Source organism: Labrus bergylta, chromosome 12 (genome assembly GCF_963930695.1).
Source record: "Labrus bergylta chromosome 12, fLabBer1.1, whole genome shotgun sequence".
In the NCBI taxonomy this organism is placed as follows: Eukaryota; Metazoa; Chordata; class Actinopteri; order Labriformes; family Labridae; genus Labrus; species Labrus bergylta.
The window spans coordinates 16,023,269-16,035,345 of NC_089206.1; the positions used below are offsets into that span (position 1 = coordinate 16,023,269).

Consider the following 12,077-nt stretch of genomic DNA (forward strand, 5'->3'; position numbering starts at 1 on the left):
TCTCACGACTGTCATGACTGCTACGGCGCTCCGAGCCCCTGAATGCGAGACATCAATGTCTTTAGCTGTCATCTCTTGTGGCAGAAGATTTGATTACGTCTTCTCTGTTTGTGCCACAGGGCCCTCTTTCCTTTCTTTTTCATTTTATTTCATAAACAAGACTGTCAAAAGGTGTTGAGGTGAGGTCTCCACTTATGGTAACAGGGTTTAATGAGTGTGTTATATGACCAATCCTCAACTCAGCAATGTAGGTTCAAGGATAAGTGGAATAAAAGGCATCTGATGTATTCCCCACTAACACATTCATTCTCAGGGATCATAGAAGTCTCCACCAAACCCTGATTTTTTTTTTCTATTTCTTAATCTAAGTCAAAGTTGTATGAATATATCATTTAAAGGGAGTCTCTTGCTTACGTCAGGAAACCCAGAATTATTAACGGAAAAATATCATTGGCTGGTCAGTTTGACCCTCTTGGCTTCTGTTTCCTGGGATATCTCTGGATTCACCCTCTGATTTTATTGTACCAATGAGAAGAGCCCACATTTGAACTTTTAATTACAATGTTCTTGAACGTATGACTAAAATATTCCTTATTCTCTGCATTGTTATGTTTTTGTTCTTGCAGAGTCCCGCAAGTTCCTTCTTTATGCACGTCAGATTGAGATCCGGGGTGTGGACATTGACAACCCATACTACAACTACATCATCTCCTTCACTGTGCCAGATATAGACAATGTGACAGTGGTGGACTATGATGCTGTGGAACATCGTATCTACTGGTCAGATGTTCGAACACAGACTATCAAGAGAGCTTTCATTAACGGCACAGGGGTTGAGACTGTTGTGTCTGCTGGTAAGAGGCATTACGGGAATATCTGTCAATCAAATATCTTTCAGATATGTATTATTTCTTTTTATAGTTAATAACTATTAATGTGTCTGATAATTATGTTAAACCCTTTTCCTTTGTGCCTACATTGCCCAGATCTTCCCAATGCTCACGGGCTGGCTGTTGACTGGGTTTCAAGAAACCTTTTCTGGACCAGCTACGATGCCAATAAGAAGCAGATCAATGTGGCAAGACTGGATGGATCCTTCAAGAACGCTGTCATCCAGGGCTTAGACAAGCCTCACTGTCTGGTGGCACATCCTCTACTAGGGTGAGTTTTCTCCTTACTTATTTAGGGGCTGTAGTCAGTTCAGTAAAAACATTTGCTTTCTGATGCTGAAACATCAATTTAATATAATGACACTTAATAACCAAGTCTCCAGTTGCTGTAATGATGACATATGTCATTTTTATGATTTCATTTTTTATTTGCTTGTTAATAAGCTTGTTTGCTTTTAGTCAGAAAAACAAAACACTTGGTGTAGGGTCAGTGCCTTCTATTTAAATGTTTCTTTGGAAAAGCCTGTCTTCTTCCCTTTCAGCCAGTCAAACTTTCACTCTTCTTCTTAGGAAGCTTTACTGGACTGATGGCGACAATGTCAGCATGGCTAACATGGATGGTAGCAACCACACCACACTTTTCAACAATCAAAAGGGACCTGTAGGTGAGCAGCCGTACCCCACTACTGCCAGAAATAACCAACAAAATATGAGCTATTTAACACTACGGGTCGAAAAGCAATGACAACAAATATTGTTGTAAGAGATGTAAACGTATAAGTGCGTCATACTCTTTCCATGTAGGCCTTTCCATTGACTATGAAAACGAGCAGCTTTATTGGATCAGCTCAGGGAACAGCACCATTAACCGCTGTCAGCTGGATGGAACTAAACTGGAGACCCTGGAAGGTGTGAAAGGCAAACTAACCAAGGCTACAGCCCTGGCTATTATGGGTAAGATGAAAGGTTTCAAATGTAGCCACTTTGTTTTCCTATTTTTAAAATGACTTAAAATTGCTGCCTTTATTTTCATTTGTCAATATCTTAAAACCTGAAGCCCTTGTGAATTGTATTGCATAAAAAAAAAATCCCCTCCTGTAGGAGACAAGCTTTGGTGGGCCGACCAGGGAACTGACCAGATAGGAACATGTGACAAGAAGGACGGAGGAAACTGGAAGATTTTGCGGAACAACACCTCCCCTATGATGCACATGAGGATCTATGATGAGGATGTGCAGAAAGGTAAAAAAAAAAAAAAAAACTCCAAAATATTTCTGCTTGTTAGTTGGGGTGCAATGACACACACATGTCACGGTTCAGTACGTACCTCGGTTTATGGGTCACAGTTTGCTATACTTTTGGAACATCAGGAATAAAGCAACAAAAGGCTCAAACGTGAAGTGCTGTGTTTCTTTTCATTCATTTTGAACAGATTTCACAGTTGCAGTGGTTAATAGTTGTGCAAATTTCAATTTATTCCATTCAACGTCATTTGGAACTAAATGAGATAATTGGCTTGTAAAGGGCAGTGACCTTGTACTGGCTTGTGTGTTCACAGGGAGGACATTATACTGAGGCTCCAGCACTTTAATAAATACGTGAAGCTGGGCTCCTCACTACTGCATATGGTTGCATAGATGTTGAAATGTGTATGACAATAGCTTAAATAATTTCTTTGGCCAGGTCTGCCTTTACATCTAGAGGCTTTTTAAAAACGGCGAGGATCAGCTGTTACACATGTGTTCTCTTTTGCCTCGCTCCGGTGATTGGAGCGTGTGGGTGATGCCCTCTTTTATGCATTTGCATATTTGACGCCTTTCCACGCACAAACCGCATAACAGTTAAACAACGCTGTCACACCGCCCTCGACCAATCCACCGCTCACACTCCATCGCTGTTGTAGTCCGCAGGGAACCCAAACTTTTCCCACTCAGTTTAAAATATAACTGGCAAGTCTTCAAGCTCCTATGTGTGGTCTGCGTTTGCCATTTACTGTTCTCTCTCGTGTTTAGTTTACCTTCTTCGTCTGTTCTTTAATGGCAGGTGGCAAACTGTTTCGTGTGCATTACCGCTAACTAGATTGGAGTGGATACTGCCTTCTGTGACCAACTGTTTTGTTCACTCAATCCGACGTTTTCCTCGTATGACTGCATGCAATTGATAATTCTGTATCATTTGAAAGAGTCAGAAAGCTAATCTGGCAAATTGAATTGACCTCCTTTTTCTGACGTTGACCATTTTGTGTTGAACTAAAAAAGATAAACGTTTTTCTTCCTTTGGAGCCACACTGATTATCTCATTGTTCTTCAGCTGGTATCAACTTGTGCAGTAACAACAATGGAGACTGCTCCCAGCTGTGTCTGCCCACCTCGCCTACAACCAGGGCCTGCATGTGCACTGCTGGATACAGCCTCAAGACTGGACAGCAGTCCTGTGAGGGTAAGACAAGCTTCATAGATAAAATCACACGTACAGAAGGAATCTAGTGTGTCCTAAAAACAGAACTTTTTTGTGCCGTCTGTGTGCAGGTATGGGCTCTTTCCTGCTGTACTCTGTTCATGAGGGAATCAGAGGAATCCCACTCGACCCTGCGGACAAATCTGACGCCTTGGTGCCGGTGTCTGGCACCTCTCTGGCTGTTGGAATCGACTTCCACGCTGGTGAGTAACACTGAGGGACATCACTGACTTGCTTAAGTGACATTTTAAAGCTGACATTCTCTCTGACAAGTGAGTGCTCAAAGGGTGACACAAAAGGCCTTTTTTTGTTTTTTCAGAAAATGACACCATCTACTGGGTGGACATGGGCCTGAGCACCATCAGCAGGGCGAAGAGAGACCAGACATGGAGGGAAGATGTGGTCACCAATGGCATCGGCAGGGTGGAGGGCATTACTGTTGATTGGATAGCAGGTCTAACCATAATACATTTCCAATAATATTTTAATCCACTTATATGTATTAAATAATCACACTAGGACCATCAAGCTTATTTGCTTCCCTGTTACTTTATAGGAAATATTTACTGGACTGACCAGGGCTTTGACGTAATTGAGGTGGCGAGGCTGAATGGCTCCTTCCGTTATGTAGTCATTTCCCAGGGTCTGGACAAACCCAGAGCCATCACTGTCCATCCCGTCAAAGGGTAATGCTTCTTGCCTTCTTTCATTATGTCGACTTCAGGCTTTTGCATTCTAACCGTGCTGCAGAATTTCTAAATTCCTCTGAAATGCACCTTTAAATCATCCCTGTGTGCAGGTATCTGTTCTGGACCGAGTGGGGTCAGTACCCTCGTATTGAGCGCTCTAGGTTGGATGGCACCCAGAGGTTGGTCTTGGTCAATGTGAGCATCAGTTGGCCCAATGGAATCTCCATTGATTACGATGTAAGTTGCACAGCTGACATCAGCATTTAAGACCTTTATCAACGTATTTTGTCACTACCAGGCAGAGTTCCCAAGTTTAACTTGAACAATACTGCAACTTTTCCCTAAGACTGGAAGATGTTTCAGCTTTTTTGTTGTGCTAGAAAAGTATGAATCGTTTTTTTGAAGATTAAATAGCAGTGGCAATTAATTATATAACCATTAGTTTCATCGATTTATTCTAAATTGGAATTTTTTAATTATCACGACTAAATGAAGCCACAATTATAGTTCTCACATGTTCTGGTTTATTTGAATTATATAAGATTTAATATTGATTTCTTCAGATGGCTCTTCTGTGTGTATTATTTATAATATAATTTAGCGTTAGGCATGCATTAATAAGGCAAGTATTACTAAGGCTTCAAAGTAAACCAGCATTACAATAATGATGTCTGTGTACGTTTCTACATCAGCAGTGTAACAGCACCCGCATACATTTGAGGTTGAATTTGTACTCCTTTTCTCTACAGGAGGGTCTGCTTTATTGGTGTGATGCCCGTACAGACAAGATTGAGCGCATTAACCTGGAGACTGGAGAGAACAGGGAGATGGTGCTGGCAAACAACAACATGGACATGTTTGCTGTGTCTGTTTTTGAGGAATACATCTACTGGAGTGACAGGTCAGTACTGTGGTTAATTAACTTGTTTATTGAACCATCTATTTTTTTCCATGGCATCCTTATCTAATCATAGTCGTTTATGCATGACAGCTTTGAAATCATGTGGAAGGATTCATAGTGTTTTGTGCCGTTAATTGACTCGCAGTGTTGTACCCTGTTGTTTAGAACTCATGCCAATGGGTCCATTAAGAGGGGCAGCAAAGACAACTCTACGGATGCTGTGCAGCTCAGGACTGGCATTGGTGTACAGCTGAAAGACATCAAGGTTTTCAACAGAGCCAGGCAGAAAGGTAGGAATGAAGAGTAGACGCACAATTCTAAACTTGAGCACAAACTCAAACTATTACATTTTCCAGAAATTCAACCACAATAACAGTTGGCTATCTTAAGTGAACCAATGCACAAAACAAACACACGTGCGTGCACACACACACACACACACACACACACACACACACACACACACACACACATATATCACATTATCAATGTCATCATGTAAGCCTGTATTTGCATATAAATTGTTTAACAAAAAACTTTTTGTCATCCTCTCCCCAGGCACCAACGTCTGCAAAGACAACGGCGGCTGTGAACAGCTGTGTCTTTACCGTGGCAACGAGCAGCGCACCTGCGCGTGTGCCCACGGCATGCTGGCAGAGGACAACCGCAGTTGTCGTGACTATGACGGATACCTGCTGTACTCTGAACGTACTATTCTGAAGAGCATCCACCTGTCAGACGAGACGAACCTCAACGCGCCGATAAAGCCGTTTGAGGACCCCGACCACATGAGGAACGTCATCGCCCTCAGCTTTGATTATCACGGCGGTGGAGGGAAGGGAGCCAACCGCGTCTTCTTCAGCGACATCCACTTTGGCAACATCCAGCAGATCAATGATGACGGCACAGACCGCAAGATAGTGGTTGACAGTAAGTATGGAGTCATCAATCTCGTAATTTCTTGTCAACACCACAGAATATTCACAAACTCTCTTGAGCTCCTCTCACTCTGTCTGCATGACTTTCAGCTGTGTTTGCTTATTGTACCAGTTCTGTCCATTTATAATTGCATGTTGTCTCCTTGACACTGTAAACAGCCATTATCACACATTTTGACACGCACCCTGATGGATCCACTGTAATGTACACACAGCTGCTCCTAGAAGAGATCGACATCACTTAGGGCTGCCACTTGAAGAAGACACACTGGCACCCACAAACACCCACTTAAACTGTGCCTTTTGTTTGCCGCCACACTGAAGTGTCGTTTAAATCCCACTTTAACTGATTCACAAATAGGTTGTGAGCTCCATCCACAGAAGCACATTTAAAAGCCAAAGCCATTTTTACCAAGTTATAAATGAAACCTTCATTCTTTAATTGAAAAGACACAAACACAAACAGAGTGTATGAGGGTAGTATTTTTATTGATGTTGAATTGAAAGCACTCTTTGAAAAAAGGTTAGAAAATAAAGGCTTGTTTTTCATCCAGGTACAGAATTTGTTTTATGCAAAGAGGAATTAATGCAGCTCAGGTTGAATTAGTGTAATCCATCAAGGAAATAGTTTGCAAAAATACCTTATAACCAAGTATCAACTTGAATTACAATCAAAATGTAATATATGTTTTCTTAATTCAGTTCTCCCATTGTATAGATTCAAGCTTTTTTTTATATTTAAACCAACAAAATGAAGTTGCCATTGCTCATATGAAGAGTTCAACCAGATTTAAATCACAACAATAGCAATACATGTCCCTGAACAACACTGAGAGTATCACTTATATTCTTGCATACTTTCTGTACATGGAAAGTACATTATATTATAAACAGATAAGATTAAATATTATAACCAATATTTTAATTCTTAAATACATATTACCTGTATTAAATGAATATGAGGTAGTGATGTTTCCTTTTTTTTGGATACAGAGTCAGTTTTGTCCTCCTTCTGTGGTTGTGTCCAGCTCAAAGGGCTGCACCGTGTCTCTGCTTATCACATGAGGGCATCCAACCAGACAGCTTTTGCACAGTGCCCAGCGCTCTCTCCCCAGCTCTAGTAAGTCTCGTCTAAACTTCTGAGACATAAACCCATACAGCACAGGGTTCACCACTGCTACTGAGGATGCCAGCAGTCTGGCCAGGATGGCGATGGTATTGTATCCAGTTGAGCCTGTTATCGTTCCACCGATGAATGAAAACATTAGAGCATAGGAGGGAAGCCAGAGCAGCGTGAAGACCAGGACCAGGAGAGCTGAAGTGTGAGTGACCTGGCTCTGGTAGCGCTCCAGTTGAGGAGCGTTACCCAGCAGCCGTGCATGTCGTAGAAAACAGTAGATCTTAGAGTACATCAATACGATGATGCCCAGTGGGAGGGCGAAGCCACACAAGAAGAGGGCAATGCTGTAGACCAGCTGGCTGAAGTCTGACAGAAAGGCAAAGCAGTACACAGAGCTGGACGCCGTAACTGTGCGGAAAGCAAACTGCGGTGCAGCCAAGGCCGAGGCAGGGACCCAGAGCAGAGCAACCGTCAGCTTTATACGTCGATGCATTCTCGATCGGTATGCCCAGGTGGGGTGAACCACTGTGAGGTAACGTGTCACTGCCAAAGCTGCCAACGTAAAGACAGAAGCAGCAGAGCAGGCCACGCCCAGAAAGCTGATGGCCTTGCACAGTAAGCTGCCGAAAGGCCAGAAGCCCAGAGTGATTGCAGAGGTGTGGAAGGGCAGACAGAGCAGCAGCAACAGGTCAGCAGCACTTAGGGCCAACAGCAGGGTGTCTGTACCGTGCGGAGGTTGACTTTCTTTCCTCCTCCTGCCGGTAAGAATGGTGATGACCAGGGTTTGACCAACCAGGCCTGTAACCAAAATCAACCCGTCCAGGATAGGCACTATGGTCTTAATCAAAGCCTCCTCCTCTCTGTTCATTTGGCCATGGCCGCTGGTGTTTGACTGCTGCTCCAAGGTCTCCATGCATTCGCAATAAAAGTATATTGAGTAATTAACCTAATGGTCTGTAAAATGAAGCATCAGCATGTTCCCACAGTGTAAGAGTGATGCATCTGTTGGCTCCAGTTCATGTCCTTTTTGTTTTAATCAACAGTATGAGCATGCCCCATTAAGTACTCTTAAAATGTGAGCAATTTGTTAGGATCACCCTCGTCAGTTAACTTCTTTATTGGCATTTATAATCTGTGCTCTCACAGGAAATGAGAATCCAAACTTCCTCTTCTTCTGATTTTTTTTCTAAGTTGCTGTGTTGAGTTTGATCTGCAAAAAAATGCAGTAAATCACAACACTTAGGTCGCCAAAAAACAATATAGGGCTAAATTTATAATAACATTCTTTTAAATTGTGCTGTTATCCAGTTAAGCTCAGGAAAAAATCATACAAGCATGACCTGAAAGAGCAGTCCTTACATTCTGGCATTTCCTTGGCTGCAACAGCATGTCCATCATGGTCCAAGAAGGAGCAGTTTAGGTCAAAACCAGAGAGATGTCAGTGGAGCCATTTCTCCATGGCTGAATCGATTTTTTTGAAACCAGGCAACAGTTTATAAATTCATCCCAGTGGTTGCCAACAGACATTCCACTTTGGAAATCAGTCGATGCTACTTGATGCTAAGTGGTCATTGCGGCAGGAAACATCCAGTCCATTTAGAAGCTCTTCAGACAATTATTACCCGTAGTCTTCTAGCAGCTGGAATTACTTTACAATAAGCATAATTATCAGTCATTTTAGAAATGATTAAAGTGAACACAAAAAAAAGCATATTCATTTTCTGATGTAACAGCTCCGGTGATTGTCAGAAAGACTCTGTTCTAAGTTGCAATGGTCTCACTATCAGGTGTTCTCCCATGTTTGCACAGTAACTAGGGGCTGAGCTGATGTAGGCAAGGGGAGGGGAGACAATATTGTTTCTTGTTACATAATTCTGTCTTGAAGCTGCTTTAATAGGCACTGCCCACCGTATGGTCTTTCCTTAATGGAAGAAATTAGCTGCTTAAGTGCTCCTTTTTCTTATTTGTGTTTGGTACGGTCTGAGTGGGTGAAAATCAAAATCGAAGGCAAATGTCTTGTGCCTTCAACTGTGTTCATGTCTTTTAGTTGCATTTAGGTTGGTAAATAAGGATTTCAGCCTAAGCGTGGTCCTGCATTAAGTTGGTTATGGCTCTTTGTCACTCATCTGAAACATCTATTTAGAGGTAATTTATGACTTTTGGTTTTTATTGTTGGGTGTAAGTGGTCATAAATGTGGTTGCTAGTGTGTCCAAGACCAGATGTGTGCACACCTCAGAGCCTGTGAGGCTGCATGCAATGCCCTTTTCCATGATGTTGTGTGACCTATAGGTGCCACAGATAAAGAAACTAATACTGCTGTTTGTCCTATGAGTGGATGGGGGGGGGTGTAGGATTAAAGGAAGATGGTTATCAAGAGCAGCTGCCTCAAGTTTGCCGTTCACGGCTGACTTCTTCACCCTGGCTCTTATCCTTAAAGTGACTCAAGCTGTTCCAGCAGCGGTTTTCATCCCAGAACAAGAAGTGACCATGAATGAGAGTGTCCACGGGGAGCGGTATTTGTATGTGCAGGCAGCCAGCCATGAAATGACAGGATGATACGCACTCCTTAAACTCTCTCCAGGAACAGCAGGCACGGTGCATACTCTGCTCAGTGTGGTTCCACTTCCATTTCACTCGTCCTTTTTCACTTTTCTTTTCAACCTATTCCTTTTTCTCTCACAGTGTTGCAGCTTTCATGAACTGGTGTGTGAAGATTTGAATAACCTTAAAGATTTTCAACACAGCCTCTTTAATGAAGTCTAACAGAGTTTCCTATGGGGTCAACTTGTTGTTTTCTGGATTTCTAACATTAAGCTCCTTATCAAAGCTACACCCCTGAGAGAATATATTGTTATAAAGCTAAATAAAAAGAGTTTGTTCTCCTCAAGCTTGTTGGCTGCATTACAACAAAAAAGGATTATAGTCAGCAAACCTTCATGGTTCAAAACATTTACCCCTGGCCAACCCTTTCCCCCCTCTTTCCACAGATGTAGGGTCAGTTGAGGGCCTGGCGTACCACCGTGGTTGGGATACCCTCTACTGGACGAGTTACACGACCTCAACAATCACTCGCCACACAGTGGACCAGAGCCGCACTGTGGCCTATAACCGCGACAATGTGGTCACTATGTCTGGAGAAGACCACCCCAGAGCCTTTGTGCTGGACGAGTGTCAAGAGTAAGTGATTGATATCAAAACTTGGTCGTCAGCTCTGTGTTGAGGCCCACTTCCAAAACTATTTCTCTTTTGTTTTTTTTAATGGCAGATTTCTTTTTGTTCAGTCAACCATAACCTCTGTACCAAGACATTAAAAAAAAGCCCCCACTCCTCATGATTATGCGTGTCCTTTTTTTTTTTTTGTTCTCACTACAGCCTTATGTTCTGGACCAACTGGAACGAACAGGCTCCCAGTATTATGAGGGCTTCTCTGAATGGAGCCAATTTACTCATAATCATCGGCAGTGACATCAGAACTCCCAACGGCCTGGCTATAGATCACCGAGCTGAAAAACTCTACTTCTCTGACGCCACGCTAGACAAGATTGAACGCTGTGAATATGATGGGAGCAGCCGTTATGTAAGAAAGACCTTTTGACTTTCCTTTAGCTACAAAGAAGATTGCATAAAATGATGACTTGTATTCCAGTGTTTTGTGAACTATAATGGCTAAATCTTTCTGCCTCAGGTCTTGTTAAAGAATGAGCCTGTGCATCCGTTTGGCCTGGCTGTGTATGGAGACTATATCTTCTGGACTGACTGGGTGAGGAGGGCTGTGCTCAGAGCAGACAAATACACGGGAGGAGACATGAAGGTGCTGCGGGCTGACATCCCTCAGCAGCCAATGGGAATTGTTGCTGTGGCTAATGACACCAACAGTTGTGAGTATTCTACACTGGAGTCTCTACGAAACATTTTGGGGTTATTTCCCTCAATTACTTTGTTTCCTTGTTTAGAAATAGGTTTAAAAAAAAAAATCATCTTTGTTGTGTTTCTTGGCTCTGCTAGTATTGTGCTTCTAATGATAGCCATGTCGGTCCAGCATTTGAATTCAGACAGAAAATGCCTCACCAAGTTAAGTAAAGATTGTCCTGAAATGTGGCAACGACACCTTTCAGGATTAACTGTAATATCCTTACTGTTCCCCTGACTTTTTTGTAATATCATCACTACATACTTTTATGTATGAAATTCCGATCAGCCTCAATTGTTTCTAAAATAGTAGCCTGCTGAAGTAAGAAGGTTAACATGGTAAATATTTACATGATAAACACTAGCATGTTAGCATTGGTAGCATGTTGCCTGCTGGTAGTTGCGTTTACAATAACAGTACTTCTAGCATAGCTTTAAAGTCTTACACACAATAAAAGCCTGGGTTTGAATATGTCTAGGCTGAGTAGTTCATTTATTTTGGTAAGTGAAGTGAATTTATATCAGGAGATACATTACATTGTGTTGGTGTTTCAGTAAATCCTTCGACATGCAGAGGAACATTTTTCCAATAATAAATAACACCTGACATGACTTCTCCCTCCTTAGGTGAGTTCTCTCCTTGCCGAACAAATAATGGAGGATGCCAAGACCTGTGTCTGCCCACATCTGATGGACGCGTCAACTGCAGTTGCCGTGGAGATAGGCAGCTCCTCGAAGACAACACCTGCTCTTGTAAGAGAGAAAATCTTCAGTCATTTTAGCACACAATTGAACAAAGAGTCCTCTGAATATACAGTAGATGTTGTTGAAATAACAATGTACTCCTTCTCCAGCTCTCAACATGTCGTGTGGAAGTGTGGATGACTTTGAGTGTGGAAACGGTGACTGCATCAACTACAGCCTGACCTGTGACGGCATGGCGCACTGCAAGGACAAATCTGATGAAAAGCAGTCCTACTGTGGTGAGTTTTTGTCTCTCACAGGTCATCATTCATTAAACACCATTTGTAGATAATTAGCCGAGGGTCATATTCAAAGCAGCTAAGAATAAGCAAACATATATATTAGGTTGAGGAAGAGCAAGAAGTCTTACACGTCTGTTTTATTGCTTAGAAGAAAAGTTTATCCGGGAAAATATACAAAGTTGGAGC

At 42.3% G+C, this 12,077-nt stretch overlaps 2 protein-coding genes across 2 annotated transcripts in view; one reads left to right on the forward strand and one right to left on the reverse strand.

Moving 5' to 3' along the window:
• Nucleotides 1-12,077, forward strand: part of lrp1ab (low density lipoprotein receptor-related protein 1Ab) — an 87,633-nt gene that overhangs the window by 56,328 nt on the left and 19,228 nt on the right. Inside the window, exons 29-46 of the mRNA XM_029277589.2 lie at nt 627-854; nt 987-1,161; nt 1,461-1,555; nt 1,695-1,844; nt 1,992-2,132; nt 3,201-3,329; nt 3,419-3,550; nt 3,667-3,801; nt 3,904-4,033; nt 4,147-4,273; nt 4,786-4,937; nt 5,103-5,227; nt 5,496-5,867; nt 9,984-10,173; nt 10,369-10,573; nt 10,682-10,874; nt 11,533-11,658; nt 11,760-11,888. Of these exons, the coding sequence (XP_029133422.2) occupies nt 627-854; nt 987-1,161; nt 1,461-1,555; nt 1,695-1,844; nt 1,992-2,132; nt 3,201-3,329; nt 3,419-3,550; nt 3,667-3,801; nt 3,904-4,033; nt 4,147-4,273; nt 4,786-4,937; nt 5,103-5,227; nt 5,496-5,867; nt 9,984-10,173; nt 10,369-10,573; nt 10,682-10,874; nt 11,533-11,658; nt 11,760-11,888 (2,934 nt within the window). The remainder of the gene's footprint in view (nt 1-626; nt 855-986; nt 1,162-1,460; nt 1,556-1,694; nt 1,845-1,991; nt 2,133-3,200; nt 3,330-3,418; nt 3,551-3,666; nt 3,802-3,903; nt 4,034-4,146; nt 4,274-4,785; nt 4,938-5,102; nt 5,228-5,495; nt 5,868-9,983; nt 10,174-10,368; nt 10,574-10,681; nt 10,875-11,532; nt 11,659-11,759; nt 11,889-12,077) is intronic.
• Nucleotides 5,874-9,111, reverse strand: LOC114920359 (galanin receptor type 1-like). The gene has a single exon (XM_029277588.2). It carries the CDS (start codon nt 7,906-7,908, stop codon nt 6,871-6,873), a length of 1,038 nt encoding a protein of 345 aa, XP_029133421.2. The 5' UTR covers nt 7,909-9,111; the 3' UTR covers nt 5,874-6,870.

Bases quoted from the DNA above. Each gene is read 5' to 3' on its own strand.
- LOC114920359 (XM_029277588.2), bottom strand. From the start codon at position 7,908: ATGGAGACCTTGGAGCAGCAGTCAAACACCAGCGGCCATGGCCAAATG.